Source organism: Nomascus leucogenys, chromosome 10 (assembly GCF_006542625.1).
Source record: "Nomascus leucogenys isolate Asia chromosome 10, Asia_NLE_v1, whole genome shotgun sequence".
NCBI classification, from domain to species: Eukaryota; Metazoa; Chordata; class Mammalia; order Primates; family Hylobatidae; genus Nomascus; species Nomascus leucogenys.
Genome location: NC_044390.1, coordinates 43,942,088 through 43,964,312, shown reverse-complemented (window position 1 = coordinate 43,964,312; position 22,225 = coordinate 43,942,088). Strand labels below are relative to the sequence as shown.

At 45.4% G+C, this 22,225-nt stretch overlaps 1 protein-coding gene across 2 annotated transcripts in view; it reads right to left on the bottom strand.

Annotated features, from left to right (window-relative positions):
* The window catches only part of CEP89 (centrosomal protein 89), a 94,066-nt gene that overhangs the window by 69,014 nt on the left and 2,827 nt on the right, over positions 1-22,225 (bottom strand). For both annotated transcript variants that reach the window (XM_030820246.1, XM_030820247.1), the window contains exons 2-5: positions 19,359-19,465; positions 12,473-12,631; positions 6,180-6,366; positions 847-949 (exon numbers count right to left, since the gene is read on the bottom strand). In XM_030820246.1, coding sequence (XP_030676106.1) covers positions 847-949; positions 6,180-6,366; positions 12,473-12,631; positions 19,359-19,465 — 556 coding nt within the window. The remainder of the gene's footprint in view (positions 1-846; positions 950-6,179; positions 6,367-12,472; positions 12,632-19,358; positions 19,466-22,225) is intronic.

Sequence of the window (22,225 nt, the reverse complement as noted above, 5' to 3'; positions counted from 1 at the left end):
CAGCACCTTGTACTTTAAAAACAACCTAATATCCAGAAGCAATTGACTGTGGAATAACTTTTCCTTTTTTTTTTTTTTTTTTTTTTTTTGAGATGTGGTTTCACTCTGTCACTCAGGCTGGGGTACAATGGCGCGATCTCAGCTCACTGCAGCCTCTGCCTCCAGGGCTCAAGCGATCCTCCCACCTCAGCCTCCGGAGTAGCTAGGACCACAGGCACATGCCACCATGCCTGGCTACTTTTCTGTATTCTGGTAGAGATGGGATGTCCATTTTTTGTAGAGAGAGTCTATGTTGCCCAAGCTGGTCTCAAACTCCTAAGCTCAAGAGATCTGCCCACCTTGGCCTCCCAAAGTACTGAGATTACAGGAGTGAGCCACCACACCCAGCCTTATTTTCTTGAGACAGGTTCTCATTCTGTCACCCAGGCTGGAGTGCAATGGTGCAATCATGACTCACTGCAGCCCTGACCTTCCAAGCTCAAGTGATCCTCCCACCTCGCCCTTCCGAGTAGCTGGGACTGTAGGTGTGCACCACCTTGCCTGGCTAATGTTTTTATTTTTACTTTTTGTAGAGACGATGTCTCCCTGTGTTGCCCAGGCTGCTTTCAAATTCTTGAGCTCAAGGGATCCTCCAGCCTTGGCCTTCCAAAGTGCTAGGATTACAGGCGTGAGCCACCACACCTGGACCCTCATTTTCAATAAAAAATAAATTTCAATTATATTCCTAGTTAAAATCACAGAGCTACAGCATGAAGGGGCAATGGGTATGTTTTCCTAAAAATAAGCAATATTCATGATGAAAAAATGTTCTTATATTTTATAAAAATTGTGACTTTTTTTTTCTACCTTTTTGTTGTGTCCGCTGTGGTGTAGGAGGGGAGCCTGGAAACCCATCTTGATCAGAAATATTTTCATTGTTTTCACTGTCCACCTTTGGTAACAATGGCACCTTTTTGTTATAAAAGACAAAGGAGCAAAAAAATGAGAAAGGTAACCTTTATATACAGCATATCCTCCTAACAAATTCCAACATCTTTCAAACCTTCCCCACTGGGAGCTCCCTCCATGGGCACTTCAGCTGCTTTCCTCAGTGACACACAAAAGGGGTATATCAGGTGGGGCTGGATGACACTTCCAGGCCCTCAGGAAAAGCTTAGGGGGCAAAGGCAACACCATTAAAGTTATGCTAAGGCCACTGAGAGCTCCAAATCCCAGCCATGTTGCCAGGGCAGCTTCCCTTCCTCATCCCTGCCAGGGACCACCCAATGCCATTCCACTCTGGTATTGACACCATGTTACTAATTTCCCCCCATCCCTTTTTTTTGAGACAGGGTCTCTCCTCTGTCACCCAAGCTGGAGCACAGTGGTGTGATCACAGCTCACTGCAGCCTTGACTTCCCACGTGCAAGCGATCCTCCCACTACAGCCTCCAGAGTAGCTGGGACCACAGGTATGCACCACCACAGCCATGCCTTTTAAATTAATTTTAAAAAATTAATTTTTAAAAATTTTTTGTAGAGACAAGGTCTCCTTATGTTGCCCAGGTTCGTCTCAAACTCCTGGGCCCATGCGATCCTCCTGCCTCAGCCTCCCAAAGTGCAGGGATTACAGATGACAGCCACTGTACCCAGCCTGTGTTAATCATTTATTTGTGGGATAAGTAGTGCTGACCTCCCCTGGGAGGACTCTCAGTGAAGCCTGCTATGTTCACCAATTATGTAAGTCCACTGTAAATTTCATTTACTGAGGGACTCCCCTCTACAGACTGAGAGTAACTCCTATATAGGTAACGATTCATGTTAGCTATATAGGAGCTACTGAAATTTTGTTTCATCCCAACACGGCAGGGACACAGAGGTGTCCCTTAGAGAGGCCCATGGGCCAGGAATGGGACCTGACGCTGATGAGGAGGAGACATTCCCATTGGCAGGAGCCTGAGGGTAGGGACAGAGGCTGCCTAAGAGGAAGAGAAAGAACAGTGAAGCAGGTCTTTTTTTTCTTTCTTTTTTAAAGACATGATCTCACTCTCTCACCCAGGCTGGAGTGCAGTGGCACAATCATGGCTTGCAGCAGGCTTTACCTCCCGGGCTCAAGCAATCCTCCACCTCAGCCTCCCAGTAGCTAGGACTACAAGCGTATGCCACCATGCCCAGCTAATTTTTAAATTTTTTGTAGAGATGGGGTCTCAGTATGTTGTCCAGGCTGGTCTTGAACTTCTGGCCTCAAGTGATCCTCCTGCCTCGGCCTCCCAAAGGGCTGGGATTACAGGCATGAGCCACCGCACTCGGCCTGAACCAGGTGTTACGTGGTAAACTGTGACTGGCGCTGTCTGGGTGGGCTGCCCTTTGGCTCTCCTGATTCTTCAGTAAAATCTTGCTTTTGTGATCAGTTTGGCTTAGCCAGGCTGCACTGCAGGCAATGGAAGGGCTATCCCTGGGGCTGACAAGGAGGTGGTGCAGGGACTAGCAAGACGCCCATGAGAAGGGGCATTTTGGGGTAAGAGCTAAAGCTGCTATGTCCACCTGTCTCTGTGGACATGGTTCCAAGATGACCTGGCTCAAGAGAAGCAAACAGGTCTCCCAAGATACTCATCATTTGAAGAAAGAAAAAGTAAATGACCCTGTACTTTTTTTTTTTTAATACAGATAGGATCTCACTATGGTGTCCAGGCCAGTCTTGAACTCCTGTCCTCAAATGATCCTCCCACCTCCACCTCCCAAAGTGGTGGGATTATAGGTGTGAGCCACTGCGCACAGCCGACCTCAAGCTTTTTTATCTCCCAGGAACAAACTTCCTTGTTCAACCTGTCAAAATATTAAGTGACTCACTATTCTCAAGGAAATGTGAAATGGATAAGATGACTTAAAAAGTATTAGGGGCCAGGTGCGGTGGCTAACATCTATAATCCCAGCACTTTGGGAGGCCAAGGCGGGCGGATCACCTGGGGTCGGGAGTTCAAGACCAGCCTGACCAACATGGAGAAACCTTGTCTCTACTAAAAATACAAAATTAGCCGGGTGTGGTGGCACATGCCTGTAATCCCAGCTACTCAGGAGGCTGAGGCATGAGAATTGCTTGAACCCAAGAGGCAGAGGTTGCAGTTAGCAGAGATTGTGCCATTGCACTCCAGCCTGGGCAGTAAGAGTGAAACTCTGCCCCCTTCCCCCCCACAAAAAAAGCATTAAGAAGATGCTCAATATGGACAACTGTTTGGCAGTTATCTACTGGTACTAAAGCTGATGGTACATATGCCCTATGACCATATACATACCATTCCTCAGTATATACCCACCAGAAATACACAAATATGTACATCAAGGGACACATCCCCAAATGTTCACAGCAGTACTTTTCCTAAGAGTCCCAAACTGGAACCAATCAAGTCTCTGTCATCAGTAAAATGAATAACTGAGTGGCACGGTTGTACAGTAAAATATACAGCAATGAGAACGAACCCGCCCCTGCTATACACAATAACTGAGGACTCCCAAACTCCAAATAATGCATATTGTCCAATTAAATGCATGTGAATTTTCAGAATAGGCAAAGCTAATCTCAGGTTATTTTTAAAGATTAAAGCTAATCTTGGCAATGGTTAACTCTGTGGGAAGTAGTGACTAAGAAGAAGGGGGATTTCTAGGGTACAAGTAACTTTTTTTTTAAATCTGAGTGGTGGCTACTTTTTGAAAATTTATCGAAATGTACACTTATGATTTATCCACTTCTTGTGCATATTTTATGTATCAATAAATAAGTCTACTAAAAACATACCTTCATAAAGAATTTGTGATACTTTATATAAACATACTTTAAAAGGCTTGGCTGGGCGCAATGGCTCATGCCAGTAATCCCAACACTTTGGGAGGATCACCTGAGGTCAGGAGTTCGAGACCATCCTGGCCAACATGATGAAACCTAATCTCTACTAAAAATACAAAAATTTGCTGGGCATGGTGGCGGGCACCTGTAGTCCCAGCTACTTGGGAGGCTGAGGCAGGAGAATCACTTGAACCCAGGAGGCGGAGGTTGCAGTGAACCAAGATTGCACCACTACATTCCAGCCTGGGCGACAGAGCAAGACTCTGTCTCAAAAGAAATAAACAACAAAAAAAATTATATATATATATATATACACACACACATGCACACTACTACAGTTGTTTACTTAAACTTGTAGTAAAAGAATAAAAACACAAACTTCCAGGATGCACTCCAAATCCAAGAAAAGATGAGTTTCCAAGGAGGGAGTGGGGTTAGGGGACAAGGCAACATCAACCCTAATGGTAACATTTTATTATTTATTATTTTCTACTTTTCACGTTAAAATTTAAAAATTTTCCTACTACACATGGTTCCTAAAGCCACCCTAACAGACTTGCCTAAAAAACAAAATATCTGTCCTTCTAACAAGGAAAGAGTGTCTGTAGGTCACTGTATCTCTTTCTTCCAAGGGAAATATTGTAGCAAGCTTTCCCTCTAGAATAGTGGAGTGATACGACTCTATGTATAACATCGGTCCATAACCAGCCAGCAAGTGTGAGGGTGAGGAGCAGTGGGACTGATTCTGAGCCCTGCAGAGCTCGACAGGAGCACCTCCCTCCTTGGGGCTCTGGGCAGTGTCTGCCTATTCCAGAGCTGCTTGCTATGAGAAACCTAATTCTGTGTGTGAAAGTCTGTATATGTGGGAAAATGATGGTGAGTTCATGAAACAGCCACATAAGGATCCCTCAAAATAAGCTCCTGAAGACCATTTAAAATGTATTTTAAGGCTGGGGCATTGGCTTATGCCTGTAATCCCAACACTTTGGGAGCCCAAAGCAAGAGTATTGCTTAAGCCCAGGAGTTCAAGACCAGTCTGGCTAACATAACAAGACCCTGGCCCTATAGAAAAAAAAAAAAAAAAAAAAAAGCCAGTTGTGGTGCCGCGTGCCTAAAGCCCCAGCTACTAGGGAGGCTGAGGTGGGAGGATCACTTGAGCCCAGGAGGAGGTGGCTATAATGAGCTATGATCGTGCCACTGCACTCCAGCCTGGGGACAGTGAGACCCCATCTCAATTAAAAAAAAAAAGTGTTTTAATATAGTAGAGGTTAATTAATATACATATAATCAATACTGGTGTAGCTTAATGCTGCCGGTCTATATGTACAGACACTATGAATAACACATTATAATAATGGCGAAAAAAGAAAAAGGGGCCGGGCACAGTGGCTCACACCTGTAATGCAGGTACTTTGAAAGGCTGAGGCAGGTGGATCACTTGAGGTCAGGAGTTCGAGACCAGCCTAGGCAACATGGAGAAACCCTGTCTCTACAAAAAGCACAAAAAATAGCCAGGCATGGTGGTGTGTGTCTGTAGTCCCAGCTACTTGGGAGGCTGAAGTGGTAGGATCACTTGAGTCCAGGAGGTTGAGGCTACAGTGAGCTATAATGGTGCCACTGCACTCCAGCCTAAGGGACAGAGCAAGACTCTGTCTCAAAAAAAAAAAAAGAAAAAAAAAGGAAAAAGAAAAGAAAGAAAGAAAGAAAGAAAAAGATAAAGGGATATGGTGCTATATTTTGCCATTAAAAAAATGTCATTATCTAGTTTCCAAAACCCTGGGAGCAGTTTAAAAATCGGGATTCGCAAAGCAGCTGGCAGTGGAGAAGTATGTTTCCTTGAATCTCTCTGTGTGCAGTTCCCTGATGTATGACAGGGCAATGAAGGGAATTTCTCAACGAGTCAGTGGGGGTCAGCTAAGATAAATGCACACAGGAGTTAGAAACGGGAGCGCTCATAGTAAGCACTCAAAGCACGTCAGCTCCCATTGAGAGACGCATGACGATCTTCCCCGTCAGGCACGAATTTAAAGAAAGGTTGCAGTGTGCAAAATGATACCATAAAAGTGATAGGAAATTTAGCTTCCAAGGTCAAAGAAAAGAACAAGATTGCTAAGCTGTGAATGGAAGTCCACATTAACAATATGAAGATGTTCATCTTTGTTTTTGCAAGATAAAGGAAAGAAGTTTATGTTTTAACCTAACCAGATAGAAATGAGGCTGGACACGTTTTAAAAAATAAGCCCCAAAGCAAATGCTATCAAATGCAGAATAGAGAGAAGAAATCCTTAGCAATGCGCTAATTTACCAAAAGTTAATATCAGGATAAATGTCAAGAAGAAAACTGGGAACATAGAAAACACCTGATTTCTGTGTGGCACAGCGTACAGGTCATCACCGTGGCCTCTTCTGTCCTCCTGGGCACTGACATGCCCCAATTCCTTGCAGCTGGATGACAGCTGAGTTTCAGTGTCCTCTTCGTCCCCATAGTCCAGTGTTTCAAAGGATGGCAAAGAAGATCTTCTTCCCATCTCACTCTGCCAATTGGGTCTGTATTAGAACATTCAGGGGGAAAACAAACAAAAAGTCACTTAACACTTGACACTGATAAATATCATGTTTTTTTTTTTTTTTTTTTTTTTTTTTGAGACAGAGTCTTGCTCTGTCGCCCAGGCTGGAGTGCAGTGGTGCAGTCTCGGCTCACTGCAAACTCCGCCTCGTGGGTTCACACCATTCTGCCTCAGACTCGCGAGTAACTGGGACTACAGGCGCCCGCCACCACCTCTGGCTAATTTTTTTTTTTTTTTGTATTTTTAGTAGAGATGGGGTTTCACCGTGTTAGCCAGGATGGTCTCGATCTCCTGACCTCATGATCCGCCCGCCTCGGCCTCCCAAAGTGCTGGGATTACAGGTGTAAGCCACCACACCCGGCCAATATCATGTATTAAATGCGCTGCCTCCAAGTCCTTACCATAAATGTGTGATACTACAAAGTACACATAAGCCAAAAGATTAAATTTTCCACCGTCTCATCTCTTTGTACACCAGCATATCCTTCTAGTTTCTGTTTTTAGAGTTACTGCATACATATACAGTTTGCCTTGTTATGAATAAGGGTTTTTTTTTGTTTTTGTTTTTGAGATAGGGTCTCACTCTGTCTCCCAGGCTGGAGTGAAGCAGTGCAATCATGGTTCACTGTAGCCTCAATCTCTCTGGGCTCAGGTGATCCTCCAATCTCAGCATCCCAATAGCTGGGACTAACCATGCCCAGCTAATTTTTGTATTTTTTGTAGAGACGGGGTTTCACCATGTTGTCCAGGCTGGTCTCGAACTCCTTGGCTCAAGGGATCCGCCTGCCTCAGCCTCCTAAAGTGCTAGGATTACAGGCATGAGCCACTGAGCCCAGCCTGTTGTTATTATTATTGTTATTATCTTGAGACAGAGTCTCACTCTGTCACCCAGGATGGAGTATAATAGCGCAATCTTGGTATACTGCAACCTCTGCCTCCCAGGTTCAAGTGATTCTCCTGCTTCAGCCTCCTGAGTAGCTGGGATTACAGGCACTCGCCACCACGCCTGGCTAATTTTTCTATTTTTAGTAGAGATGGGGTTTCACCATGTTGGCCAGCATGGTCTCGAACTCCTGACCTCAAACTATCAGCCCACCTTGGCCTCCCAAAGTGCTGGGATTACAGGCCTGAGCCACCGTGCCTGGCCCCAGCCTGCTATTAATAAGTATTTTTATTTTTTAAATTGAGGCAGGGTCTCATTCTGCCACACAGGCTGGAATGCAGAGGTGCAATCTTCGCTCACTGCAGCATCCACCTCCCCAGCTCAAGTGATCCTCCTACCTCAGCCTCCCGAGTAGCTGGGACTACAGATGCACTCCACCATACCCAGCTAATTTTTTGTTTGTTTGTTTATTTGTATTTTTAGTAGAAAAGGGGTTTCACCATGTTGCCCAGGCTGGTCTCAAACTCCAGAGCTGAAGTGATCCACCCACCTCAACCTCCCAAAGTGTTGGGATTACAGGTATCATCCACTGTCCCCAGCCTATTAATAAGTTTTTATAGTCGACATTTTAAAAGGTAGGAATCCACTAGATATACCAGCTTAACCAGCCATTTTTCCTGCTTAGGTGGGTTTTTTTTCCTTCACTTTCCATTGTTGTAGATAACCCTGTAATAAACATCTGTGTGCAGATAACCTCTACTGTATTTAAGGTTACTCACATAAAACAAACCACCACACAGTAAATTCTTTTTTTCTTTATCTTTTTTATTTGAGATGGAGTCTCGCTCTGCCACCCAGGCTGGAGTGTGGTGGTGCAATCTCAGTGCACTGCCACCTCCACTTCCCAGGTTCAAGTGATTCTCCTGCCTCAGCTTCCCGAGTAGCTGGGACTACAGGTGCCTGCCACCATGCCTGGCTAATTTTTGTATTTTTAGTAGACACGGGGTTTCACCACATTGGCCAGGCTGGCCTTGAACTCCTGACCTCAAGTGATCCGCCCACCTCAGCCTCAAAAAGTGCTGGGATTACAGGCCTGAGCCACTGTGTCCGGCCCATACAGTAAATTCTTGAGTCAAATGGTGTGAACATTTTGTGTCTACATACATACTGCACAAAATCATTTCTCCAAGCTATAAATACGTGGTAATAATTTTCTAAAACTTGCCAAAACAACTTAAAACCCACTGTCTAAATTTGCATTTGTTACTGAGACTGAATGTTTTTCCATATACTTGTGTTCAGGTCCCTTGTCTGTTTTACTTCTCGTATGTCCATTCCAATTTGGTTCCTTTTTTTTTTTTTTTTTTTTTTTTGAGATGGAGTCTCGCTCTGTCCCCCAGGCTGGAGTGCAGTGGCTCCATCTCGGCTCACTGCAAGCTCCACCTCCCAGGTTCACGCGATTCTCCTGCCTCAGCCTCCCGAGTAGCTGGGACTACAGGCACCCGCCACCACGCCAGCTAATTTTTTGTATTTTTAGTAGAGACGGGGTTTCACCATGTTGGCCAGGATGGTCTCGATCTGCTGGCTTCGTGATGCGCCCGTCTCGGCCTCCCAAAGTGCTGGGATTACAGGCGTAAGTCACCGCACCCAGCCTGTTTTTTCATTTTTTTCTTGTTTTGTTTTTTGGGGTTTTTTTGTTTTGAGACAGGGTCTCACTCTGTCATCCAGGCTGGAGTGAAGTGACAAGATTATAGCTTACTGCAACTTTGACCTCCTGGGCTCAAGTGATCCTCCTGCCTCAGCCTCCCAAGCAGCTGGGACTACAAGTGAGCAACACCATGCCAGGATGATTTTTGTATTTTTTTGTAGAGATGGGGGTCTCACTTCGTTGCCCAGGCTGGTCTCAAACTCCTGATCTCAAGCAGTCCCCCCACCTCAGCCTCTCAAAGTGCTGGGATTACAGGTGTGAACCACCACACTTGGCTTCCATTCCAATTTGAAATTACTAAAATTAATCTACTAAAATTAAAATCCTGACTTTGCTTTTACTATAAATGTTTTTTCTGTTCTATTAATATTATCTTGCTTATATAAATTTCTTAAACATAGAAGTGATTAAAAAGGTTTTTTTACCTTCTAAATTCTTGGTGTAAAAGCAAATAGCAGTCATATCCCTGAAGAGGTGTGATGAGACTGGATATTGGATTTCATAGTCTTATTTGTGTGTCTATACAGTACAGTCCTTCATTCAATAGGAATTTTAGTGTATGACTTAGGCAAGGCTCAAAGCTGATTTCTAATACTGCTAATCAATACAGCACTGAATGCTTTCCTTCCCCTTTTGAGCTGTGGGACAGACTTTATTAAAGATTCAGTATGCTTGTAGAAACACCAGGTTCACCTCAGGGCATTCCTGGGCAACTCTGTATCACTCAACTAGTCCTACACTGTTCTTGCTACTTTATCTATACGTTTTAAAATATGACAGGGCTGGGCACAATGGCTTTTTATTGCATCAGTTGAGGAGTAGCTGTTGGGATGTTCGTGGTTAAAATATAATTTCTGGGCTCTGACTGGGTTGCTTTTTAGTCTCTTGTTTTTAGGGTTTGGCAAGCGTAGGTTTACCTAGGTTGATGGAAAAGTCAGAGATGGGGTGGTTGCGGATTTAATCGGAAATAGTTCTTGAAATTGAGTGTACATGCGTGCATGAGCATAGCTCACACCTATAATCCCAGCACTTTGGGAGGCCAAGGAGAGAGGATCTCTTGAAGCCAGAAGTTCAAGCCCAGCCTGGGTAACATCAGGAAACCCTGTCTCTACAAAATAAAAATAAAAATTAGCCTGGGCTGGGCACAGTGGTTCACGCCTGTCATCCCAGCACTTTGGGAGGTCAAGGTGGGCAGATTGCTTGAGGCCAGGAGTTTGAGATCAGCCTGGCCAACATGGTGAACCCCTGTCTCTACTAAAAATACAAAAATTAGCCAGGTGTAGTGGCGCACAACTGTAGTCCTGGCTACTCTAGAGGCTGAGGCAAGAGAATTGCCTCCCAAAGGAGGCAAAGGTTGCAGTGAGCCGAGATCATGCCACTGCACTCCACCCTGAGTGACAGAGCAAGATTCTGGCTCAAAAATAAATAAATAAATATAAATAAATAAATAAATAAATTAGCCAAGCACGGTAGCAAGCATCTGTGGTACCAGCTTCTTGGGAGGCTAAGGCAGGAGAATCACTTGACCCTAGGAAGAGGAGGTTGCAGTGAGCCATGATTGTGCCATTGCACTCCAGCCTGTGCAACAGAATGAGATCCTGTGTCAAAACAAAACAAACCCCGTCCCACCCAAAAACATAAAATACAATGGGGATAGTCCAGCACTCCTGTGGGTCAGACCATCTCCTCTGATGGTCTTACGTGATTATTTTTTCCACTGAATTTTAGAACCATTTACTCATCTTTAGTTTTTATTCAGCCAAAGTATAATGCTTACCAGGAAAAAAAAAAAAAGGTTAAATTCAACTATCTCAAAATGGTAGCAATACTTTTGGCCAAAACAAAAATAAAAACAAGCCCTAGAAGGAAATACATTAAGTATTTATATAATACTACAGTAGGAAGGGTCTTACTAAATTTACAATTATTAGAGAAAATGTAAAGAAAAAATGGATAGATTTTACTACATATAAAATACAGAATATTTAGTATATCAAAAAAGTCTACACAGGCCAGGCATAGTGGCTCACACTTGTAATCCCAGCACTTTGGGAGGCCAAGGTGGGCGCATCACCAGAGGTCAGGAGTTACAGAACGGCCAACATGGCGAAATCTCATCTCTACTAAAAATACAAAAATTAGCCAGGAAAGGTGGCACGTGCCTGTAATCCCAGCTACTCGGGAGACTGAGGCAGGAGAATAGCTCAAATCCAGGAGGCGGAGGTTGCAGTGAGCCAGGATTGCACCACTGCCCTCCAGCCTAGGCAACAGAGTGAGACTCTGTCTCAAAAAAATGTCAACCCAACACAAAGGTGAATATACATGACAATTAAAAAGGCAAATGTGGCCGGGCGTGGTGGCTCACGTTTGTAATCCCAGCGCTTTGGGAGGCCGAGGCGGGTGGATCACCTGAGGTCGGGAGTTCAAGACCAGCCTGACCAACATGGAGAAACCTCGTCTCTACTAAAAATACAAAAATTGGCCAGGTGTGGTGGCGTGTGCCTGTAGTCCCAGCTACTCGGGAGACTGAGGCAGGAGAATGGCTTGAACCCAGGAGGCGGTGGTTGCAGTGAGCCAAGATCGTGCCATTGTGCTCCAGTCTGGGCAACAAGAGCAAAACTCTGTCTCAAAACAAAACAAAACAAACAAACAAAAAAACCAGACAAACGTGATCATGGATCCCTACTCCCATCCCTGCCCCATGCACCCTGAGAGACCTCCAGTGTCTTCCCACCACTCCAAAGGCAGACACCAACCCTCTAAACAGGACACCAAAGGCACCCCCAGCCTGGCCCCTGCCCACTCCTCCAGCCCCATCTTGCATCCCAAACATCCTCCTTCCACTGCCACCTGCGTCACACTCCCTCGTCTCTGTCTGGAAAGCTCATCCCAGCCCCACAAAGATCATGCCCAGCCCTTGAGCTGTTGCTAGATGATTCCTGTACATCCTAAGCTCTCCCCTCGACCCTCTCTTCCTCAGGAGGAAACCTTCCTCACCCCCTAGCCCTGTGTCAGCTCAAACCCAGGACAAGCAACAAAGGAAAAGATGACAAAGAAAAAAGGCTAAATTGCAGCTGCCAAGAAGATCAAATTAATGGGAATGTCCAGAGATACACGTGAGAGGTAAGGAGGGACCACTCTCACTGTTCAGGTTGCTGCACAAAGAAACTTACTAAGGGTTGGAAGCAGTGCTGAATTCATTAGCTCTGTGCTGCTGTGAAAATGGCCAGGACCCACACAAGTCAAAATCTAACAAGATCCACTATGGAGGAAATCCAGATCGCAGAGCAATTAGGTCGCTGGACAGTGTCCGTTTGACATTGGTGATGAAAACCCAGCGACTAAGACTCTAGTCATAAATACGTGCACGAGCACCCACGCACCCACACAGGTACACATGCACACATGTACTCATGCACACACACACGTAGAGACCAGGCTGAGCTGCCTCTCTTCCACCCTCAGAGGATGCAGAGGCGGCGATCTGGTACCTACCGAGGCCTCAGCTCTGAGGTGGTGGCATAGGGCTCGATGAAGCTGGCCTGTTCAACACTGCTCACATCACTCTCAGACCGGGATCTCTGGCGAGGCTGAGGAATAGCAACCGTCTGCCCAGTCAATGTTGTCGCCAGAATGGCTGCTGCCAGAGCAGATCTGCGGACAAAAACATCCCATAGAGACGGTGAGACATGAACATTCCAGGTGAAGGCTGAACAAGATACACGAACTGATCAAGGCTTACCTTCTGCTGGACAGTGTCGACTGAGCATTTACTCTGTACCCATCGTCTACCACAGGCCATCAGACAATCTCATTTGATTCTCACACAACTGTATGACTACATATTATTGTCATCCCATTTTCCATAGAAATTAAATGACTTGTAAAGATGACCTAGCCAATAGGAGGTAGAACAGGACCTCTAATCCAGGCAGACACAAAAGCCTACATTCAAGTAGTTTTCTTATTAGAATGGAAGATCAGAATGGAAAAAGAAAATGAGATACAGAAAGACTAAAAGATTTAAAAGGGAACTTTAAAAATACTTGCAAATTACTCAGGAATATTTTACAGTAAAGTTAGAGTAAACAGATTTACCCTCCTGCCTAAAAAAGTAAAACAAGGCCAGGCGCGGTGGCTCATGCCTGTAATCCCAGCACTTTGGGAGGCCGAGGTGGGTGGATCACGAGGTCAGGAGATCGAGACCAGCCTGGCTAACACGGTAAAACCTCATCTCTACTAAAAATACAAAAAAATTAGCCAGGTGTGGTGGCGTGCACCTGTAATCCCAGCTACTCAGGAGGCTGAGGCAGGATAATTGGTTGAACCCGGGAGGTGGAGGTTACTATGAGCCTAGATTGCACCACTGCACTCCAACCTGGGCAACAGAGCAAGACTCCATCTCTAAAAAAAAAAAATAGTAAAACAAAACAAAAGACCACCATCCCAGCTTGCTGCCTAGGAAAATTTCCAGGTCACAGCACAGGGAGGAGGAATGGGTGGAGCCAGGCAGTCTCCCTGAGTTGTAGAGATGGAGCTGAGAGAATGTGTAGGATAGAGTGCCGGAAAGGAGACAACTGCCCAGAGAGAATGAGGAGATCTGCAGAAGGTCCCCCAGTTTCAGCGCAATACAGTGCAGCACACAAGTGTGAGGAAATTACCCGACAGTGGAGGAAGAACCATTCACCAGGATCAGAGGAGCGGGTGCTTACACATAGCCCAAGATGGCAGCTGCTCCCACCAGGAAGACTGGAGAAACCACAAGACGCTGGGTGCAGCACTCAGAAAGGTCTGGCCTCGGTACTGGGGAATAATTAGCCCTGGCTGAGCACTGCTTCACACCCCACCTAACAAATCATATAAGAAAGACCCGGCCAGGTGCAGTGGCTCACATCTGTAATCCCAGCACTTTGGGAAGCTGAGGCGGGCAGATCACAAGGTCAAGAGATGCAGACCATCCTGGCCAATATGGTGAAACCCCGTTTCTACTAAAAATACAAAAATTAGCTGGGCGTGGTGGCACGCGCCTGTAGTCCCAGCTACTCGGGAGGCTAAGGCAGGAGAATTGCTTGAATCCAGGAGGCGGAGGTTGCAGTCAGCCGAGATCACGTCACTATACTCCAGCCTGGCGACAAGGCAAGACTCTGTCTCAAAAAAAAAAAAAAAAAAGACCCAAAAGATCTGTTTCAAAGAAATTGAACTGCATCCCAGAACAAATGTCAAGATGTTTTAAGGAATACAAAACTACCCAGCACTTAAGGTAAAATTCACAACAAGATCTTATATCCACTTAGATAAGCAGGCATGCAAAAAGACAGCAAACCATGACCTATAATGAAGACAACCATCAACTGAAACCTACTAAGAACTGAACACATATGTTAGAATTGGCAGAAAAGCACATTCAGATAGTTATTACAGCTGTATTTCATATAATTAAAAAGCCAATTAGAGACATGGACAATTACAAAAAGATCCGAACTTCATGAGATAAAAATGACAACATCAGAGATAGAAAGTATACTGGATGGGATTAACAGATTATATGTTGCAGAAGATCAGTAAAATTAAAGGCAAAAACAACTGAAAACAACCAAAATGAAATGGAGATGGAAAAAAAATTTTTTTAAAGAGCATCAATCAGATGTGGGATAAAAACCACCATTTTTTATATTTTGGTTTTGGGGCTTTTTTTTGAGACAATCTCACTCTGTTGCCCAGGGTGGAGTGCAGTGGCGCAATCACAGCTCAGTATAGCCTCAACCTCCTGGGCTCAAGTGATCCTCCCACCTCAGTCTCTTGAATAGCTGGGACTATAGGCACATGCCACCACACCTGGCTAATTTTTATATTTTTTGGAGAGATGAGGTCTCGATATGTTCTCCACGCTGGTCTGGAACTCCTGGGCTCAAGTAATCCTCCTGCCCCAGGCCCCCAAAGTGTTGGAATTACAGGCATGAGCCACCACACCCACCTGCTGTTTTGTTTTAAATTACTACATTTTGGTGCAATTGTTACACAGCAATAAATAACTAATAGCCTTATCATCAAATGGTGCTGGAAAAATCAAATCTCCATATGCAAAAAAAAAAAAAAATCATGGATCTATACCTTACACACTGATATGGTCTGGCTTTGTGCCGTTACCCAAATCTCCTCTCAAATTGTAATCCCCACGTGTCAAAGGGGGAAAGTGATTGGATTATGGGGGCGGTTTCCCCCATCCTGTTCTTGTGATAGTGAGCTCTCACAAGAGCGGATGGTTTTACAAATGGTAGTTTCTTCTGAGCTCTCACATGCTCGCCCTCTCTCATCTGCCACCATGTAAGACGTGCCTGCTTCCCCTTCCGCCATGGTTGTTAGTTTCCTGAGGATTCCCCAGCCATACAGAACTGTGAGTCAATTTAATCTCCTTTGCTTATAAATTACCACATCTCAGGTAGTATCTTTATAGCAGTGTGAGAACGGACTAATACACACACCATTTACAAACATTAACTCTAAATGGATTATAGACCTAACTGTAAAGCCTAAAACCATAACACTTCTAGAAGAAAATATAAGAGAAAACCTTTGTGACCTTGGGTTAGGTAAATATTTCTTCAATATGAGATACTGAAAGCATGATCCATAAAAGAAAAAATTGTAAGCTGGACTTCATAAAAATTAATAACTTCTGCTCTTTGAAAGGCACTGTTTAAGAGAATGAAAAGACAAGCCATAGATAGAAAAGACTTGCAAATCACATATTTGATAAAAGACTTGTATTGATACTATATAACGAACCCTCAGGATGCAATAATGGAAAACAAGCCGGGGCTGTGATGTCTCCAGGAAACCCACAGTCTTCACCCAGGTCTCTGCTTATGTCTCCTGGATGAAAAATGTCATTGCCTCCAACTGAACATGATCCTGAGTCCAACAGCCTTCCCAAGATGGTTCTTAGATCTGCAACAGGACTTGTGACCAACAAGGAATGTCCAATTTTTATAAATGGGCAAAAGATGTGAACAGATGCTTCACTAAAAAAGATATAAAGATGACAAATAAACACATGAAAAAAACGCTCAATACCATTAGCCATTAGAGAAATGCAAAATAAGGCCGGGCGCGGTGGCTCACGCCTATAATCTCAGCACTTTGGGAGGCCGAGGCGGGTGGATCACTTAAGGTCAGGAGTTTGAGATCAGCCTGGCCAACATGGCGAAACCCCATCTCTACTAAAAATACAAAAATTAGCCGGGTGTGGTGGTGCATGCCTGCAATCCCAGCTACTCAGGAGGCTGAAGCATGAGAATCTCTTGAATCCAGGAGGCAAAGGTTGAAGTGAGCTGAAATCGTTCCACTGCACTCCAGCCTGGGTGACAGAATGAGACTCTGGTCAAAAATAACAGACTCCATCTCAAAAACAAAAAAAACAAAAAACAAAAAAAACACAATGAAATACTAGTACACACTCATGAAATGTCCAAAATTTAAAAAACTGACCAAGACAACCCCTTGAGCTCTTTTATTCTAAACTGGGCCTATGAGAATGGCTTCCACAAAGGAGGGCAACAAGAAGGGTTGTTCTGTCATCAACAAGGTTGTGACCAGAAAGCACACTATCAGCACTCATGAGCACACCTATGGAGTGTGCTTTAAGATACTGCACCTGGCATACACAAAGAGATCTGGAAATTTCCCATGAAAGAGCTAGGAACTCCAGATGTGTGCATTGACGCCGGGCTCAACAAAGCTGTCTCAGACAAAGGAGTAAGGAATATCCCTCACCCTATCTGTGTACCACTGTCCAGAAAGCATAATGAAGATGAAGATTGATCAAACAAGCTCTGTACATTGGTTAGCTATGCAACTGTCACCACTTTCAAAAACCTACAGTCAATGTGGATGAAAACTAACCACTAACTGTCCAAGTTATAAAAGACCACACACACACACACACACACACATGCACTCACACACATGCACATGAACATACACACACACACACACGCACCAAACCAAGTGTTGGTGAGAATATGAAGCAACTGGACTCATATACTGTTGGTGGGAACATAAATGGGACAATGACCTTGGAAAACAGTTTGACAGTTTCTTAATAAATTAAATACCCGCCTAGTATAAGGCCCAGCTATAGATACTTACTCAAGAGAAATGAAAGTATATATCCAAACATTTGTGTATACATTTTCTTTTTTTTTTTTTTTTTGAGATTTGAGTCTCGCTTTGTTGCCCAGGCTGGAGTGCAGTGGTGCGATCTTGGCTCACTGCAACCTCTGCCTCTGGGTTCAGGCAATTCTCGTGCCTCAGCCTCCCCAGTAGCTGGGACTACAGGAGTGCACCACCACACCCAGCTAATTTTTGTATCTTTAGTGGAGATAGGTTTTCACCACATTGACCAGGCTGGTCTCAAACTACTGAGCTCAGGTGATCCGCCTGCCTTAGCCTCTCAAATTGCTGGGATTATAGGCATGAGCCACCACACTTAGCCAGTGTGTAAGTGTTTACAGCAGCCTTATTCTAGTAACCAAAAATTAGAAACAAACCAAATATCCATCAACAGGCAAATGGATAAACAAACTGTGGCATATTCATATAATGAAATACTACTCAGTAAGGAAAAGGATGAATTATTGACTTTCAGAACATGTGTGAATCAGAATAATCATGCTGAGTGAAAGAAGGCAGTGTATTTTATGTAATTCCACTTATATAAAATTCTAGAAAATGCAAACTAATCCCTAGTGCAAGAAAGGAGATGAGAGGTTGCCTGGGCATGAACAGGAGCATGAAAGGTGGCAGAGAGGGGCAGGGGGAAGGAATTACAAAGGAGCATGAGGACTTGTCAGAATGATAGATGTATTTATTATCTTTTTTTCTTTTTCAGGAGCTACCCTATTATCTTTTTAAAAAAATTTTTTTTAGAGGCAGGGCCTCACTCACAACAGCCTCGCTGTTGCTCAGGCTGCAGTGCAGTGACTCGATCATAGCTCACTGCAGCCTTGACCTCTTGGGCTCAAGTGATTCTCCAGCCTTAGCCTCCCGAGTATCTGGGATTGTAGGCATGTACCATCATGCTCAGATAATTTATTTTCTTTTAATTTTTGCCATAGATAAGGTTTTGCTATGTTGCCCAGGCTGATCTTGAACTCCTGGGCACAAGCAATCCTCGTGCCTCAGCCTCCCAGGATCAGTTTACCCTAGGAGTTCAAGACCAACTTGGGCAACATAGTGAGACCTCCATCTCTGCAGAAAATTTAAGAAATTAGCCAGGCATGGTGGCGTGCACCTGTAGTCCCAGCTACTCAGGAGGCTGAGAGAGGAGGATCGCTTGATGCTAGGGGGTTGAGGCTGCACTGAGCCATGTTTGCACCAATGCACTCCAGTCTGGGCAACAGAATGAGACCATGTCTCAAAAAAGACTTTTTGTTTTGGCCAGGCACAGTGGCTCACATCTGTAATCCCAGGCACTTTGGGAGGCAGAGGCAGGTGGATTCCTTGAGCCCAGGTGTTCAGCCTGGGCAACATGGTAAAACCCTATCTCTGCAAAAAATAGAAAAATTAGCTGGGCATGGTGGTACGTGCCTGTAGTCCCAGCTATCCAGGGGGCTGAGATGGGAGGACTGATTGAGCCTGGGAAGCGGAGGCTGCAGTGAGCCATGATTGCATCACTGCACTCGAGCCTGGGCAACAGAGCAAGATCCTGCCTTGAAAAAAAAATTAATTTTTTAAAAAAAGAAAATTGGCTGGGTGCAGTGGTTGATGCCTGTAATCCTAGCACTTTCAGAGGCCGAGGCAGGCGGATTAAGAAAGAGGTCAGGAGTTTGAGACCAGTCTGGCCAACATGGTGAAGCCCCATCTCTACTAAAAATACAAAAATCAGCCGGGCGTGGTGGCATGCGCCTGTAATCCCAGCTACTCCGGAGGCTGAGGCAGGAAAATTGCTTGAACCTGGGAGGTGGAGGTTGCAGTGAGCCAAGATTGTGCCACTGCACTCCAGCCTGGGCAACAGAGCAAGACTCTGTCTCGAAGGGAAAAAAAAAAAAAAAGAAAGAAAATTATGTGTATAAATCAAAATTCCCTGTTAACCTGAATACTTGGGCTTTAATGCTTTACATTTTTTTAAAAAAATACTCATTGCATTCAATCATGAAATGTGAGAAGTTCATGCACCTGAAAGGGATAGACCTCAAGTCAGTCCATTATCCTCAGAGACACCATATTAAGTGCATCATTATGGAATCGTGGCAAACATTTTGAAGGACATGATTCTAACCACCCTACTTGTACTCTTCTGGGCAGTTTGAGCAGTTCCAGGATCCAGTACTTGGAGGCTGAGCACAGGGGTGACCTCAGTGCCTGCTCATCTGATACTCACCTTGGTCTCTCTGGAGACGGGTTGGGGCTGCGGGGAGGAGGTGTGCGTGGCACAGCTGCCTTCGGAGCAATGCTGGCTGCAGGTAAAAGGCCATGGATGATGTGTTTCTGCACAAATGAAATCCAACAGAAGTCACTGAATCACCTGAGTCTTGTCACCACTCCCCCTGGGCCTGCAAGGGGACACCTGCACTGGCCACCCATGGATCCAAACCCATCAGAAGCCCACTCCTCCCCTGCCATCCCCAGTCACCATCAGGCCAGACAAGTGCACACAGCCAAGGAGCATCATGACAGCTGCTCATTTGGGGCCCTCTTGTCCTTCCCCCCTCAGAGCTTCCCTGGCTGTCCCCAAGAGTCACCCTCTAGCTCTTCCATGTGTCCCACAGCACTCCCCCCAGTGATGTCTCATGTGGCTCCCCCTGCAGAGCAGGGCGACTTCCTGAGAAGCAAGTGACATCCTTATCGTTTTTCGCTTTGTTTTGTTTTTGAGATGGGGTCTTGCTCTGTTGTCCAGAGTGGAGTGCAGTGGTACGATCATAGCTCACCGCAGCCTCAAACTCCCGCTTCAGCCACACGAGTAGATGGGACTACAGATGTTCACCACCATGCCTAGGTAATTTTTGTATTTTTTTGTAGAGACAGGATCTCACTACATTGCCCAGACTGGTCTCGAACTTCTGGCTTCAAGTGATGCTTTCATCTCAGCCTCCCAAAGTGTTGGGATTACAGGTGCGAGTGCCGCACCTGGCCCACTGTCTTATCTTTAAGATAAGACAATCCTGGAACTCTAGCATTGAGCACATTGCCTCACACCTCATAGGGGCTTAATATAAGCTTTTAGGTGGCTTATCTCCAAGATGAGAGTAATTAAAACTAGCTCCTATACACAATGAAAGTCAGAGAGCCCCGCTTTAGGTAACTGTAACTGGGAGTCTCTGAGATGTTTCTGGGTCTAGTCCAATCATTTTCTTGGCACGAGCCATTCATTCACACCTACTAGAGGCAGAACACCATGACAGCAATGAAGAAACCTTGTCTTCATCCCCAAAGTGGTGAGAAGGGAGGAAAAACACCCAAATAATTATTACAGAACATAGAATTATGGAATGAGCCGGGAGAAAGGCTCTCACTAAAAATGAAAAAAAAAAAAAAAAAAAAAAAGAGCATCAGTGAGATGTGGGATAAAAACACTATTGTTTTCTATTTGAAGCCAGTAATTAGCACAAAGTGCTGGGGCAGGCAGGGAGGGAAGATTCCTCCAGGTCTGGGGCCAGCCTGGGAATTTCAAATGCTTTCCCTTGAGAAAATCACACAGGCATTTAGACTGGGCTTTCAGAGATGCCTACTGGTCCCACATTTGGAAATGTGATGGAACAGCATTCTAGGAAGAGGGAACAGCATGAACAAAGGAATGGAGCAAGACATTGGTTGCAGTGCTCGGAAATCATAAGCACGGTTCTCTGTTTTGCTGGAATAGAGGCATCTGCGAGGGTGGGGCTCGGGGGCATGGTGGGGACAATTCCCATGGGAAGGGCTTCCAGAGCAGATGGAGGAAATCCCAAGGCCTAGTGAGGAACACCCACTGACAGTGGCCCCAGGAATGTTAGGTAGTGGTCAGCACGAGACACAAGGCTGGGAAGGGTGGCACAGAGTGGGGGCATCTTTTAGGAGTGAGGGATGGGCACACCTTCCAGTCATCTCCTACAGCCCCCGCCACCGACTTGCACAGCCACCCACAGGAGCAGAAGCTCCAAGCAGTCTCTACCCAATACCCCCACTCTGTTTACCTCTGTGTGGTGCCTGCCACCCTGCATCTGTCAAGTGATTTCACAGTTTCCATGTTTCCTCCCTGCCCCCCTCCACCACCTGCTACAACGACAAGAAAGGGTTTTTGTTTGTTTGCTTGTTTTGGAGACAGAGTCTTGTCTGTCACCCAGGCTGGAGTGTGGTGGCACGATCTTGGCTCACTGCAACCTCCACCTCCTGGGTTCAAGCTATGTTCATGCCTCAGCCTCCCAAGTAGCTAGGACCACAGGCATGTGCCACCAAGCCTAGCTAATTTTTGTATTTTGGTAGGGACGGGGTTTTACCATGTTGGCCAGCGTGGTCTCAAACTCCTGACCTCAGGCAATCTGCCTGCCTCGGCCTCCCAAAGTGCTGGGATTACATGTGTGAACCACTGCACCTGGCCAGAAAAGGTTTTCTTAACCTTTGAATCCCAAGGGCTGGCGTCCAGCAGGTCCTCCAAAAAGGCTGCATAATACTTTTTTTTTTTAAAGAGTGAATTCCCCATTGCACACTAAACATGTCTCATACCATCACAATCATTTCCTAACTATGGTCCCCTCATCAATCCTGTCTCCACTGGGCATAAAAACCCTCACAGCCAGCACCACTCTCTCAACGGCAGGCAAATGTCAAGCATGTCATATCAGGCTGATATAGGTTGGTTCCTACCAAGTATTATGGGATTTTTGGGGTGTCGATTTTTCTGGCCGGAATCTCTGTGGCCACAGTGCATTTGCCTGAGTTCTTGTCCTGCATCCAGGAAGAACGAGGTATGCAGACAAGTAAAGGGTGAAGAAGAGTTTTACTTAGTGTTAGAAGAGCTCAGAGGAGTGGGTAGCTCCTCTCTGGAGACAGATTGTCCCATGAGCTCAAGTGTTCAGCTCTCAACAGAGAGGAGGCCCTGGAGAGAGTGGCTCCTCTCCACAGGCAAGTCATTCCAATGTCTCTGCAGGTCTCTGAAGCTCTCAGCAGAGTGTAGCTCCTCTCTGCTGGCAGGTGGTCTCTGTAGCTTTCAGCGGAGAAGGTACTCCTCTCTGCAGCCCGTCACCCCACCGTCTCCAGCTATCAGCAGAGAGG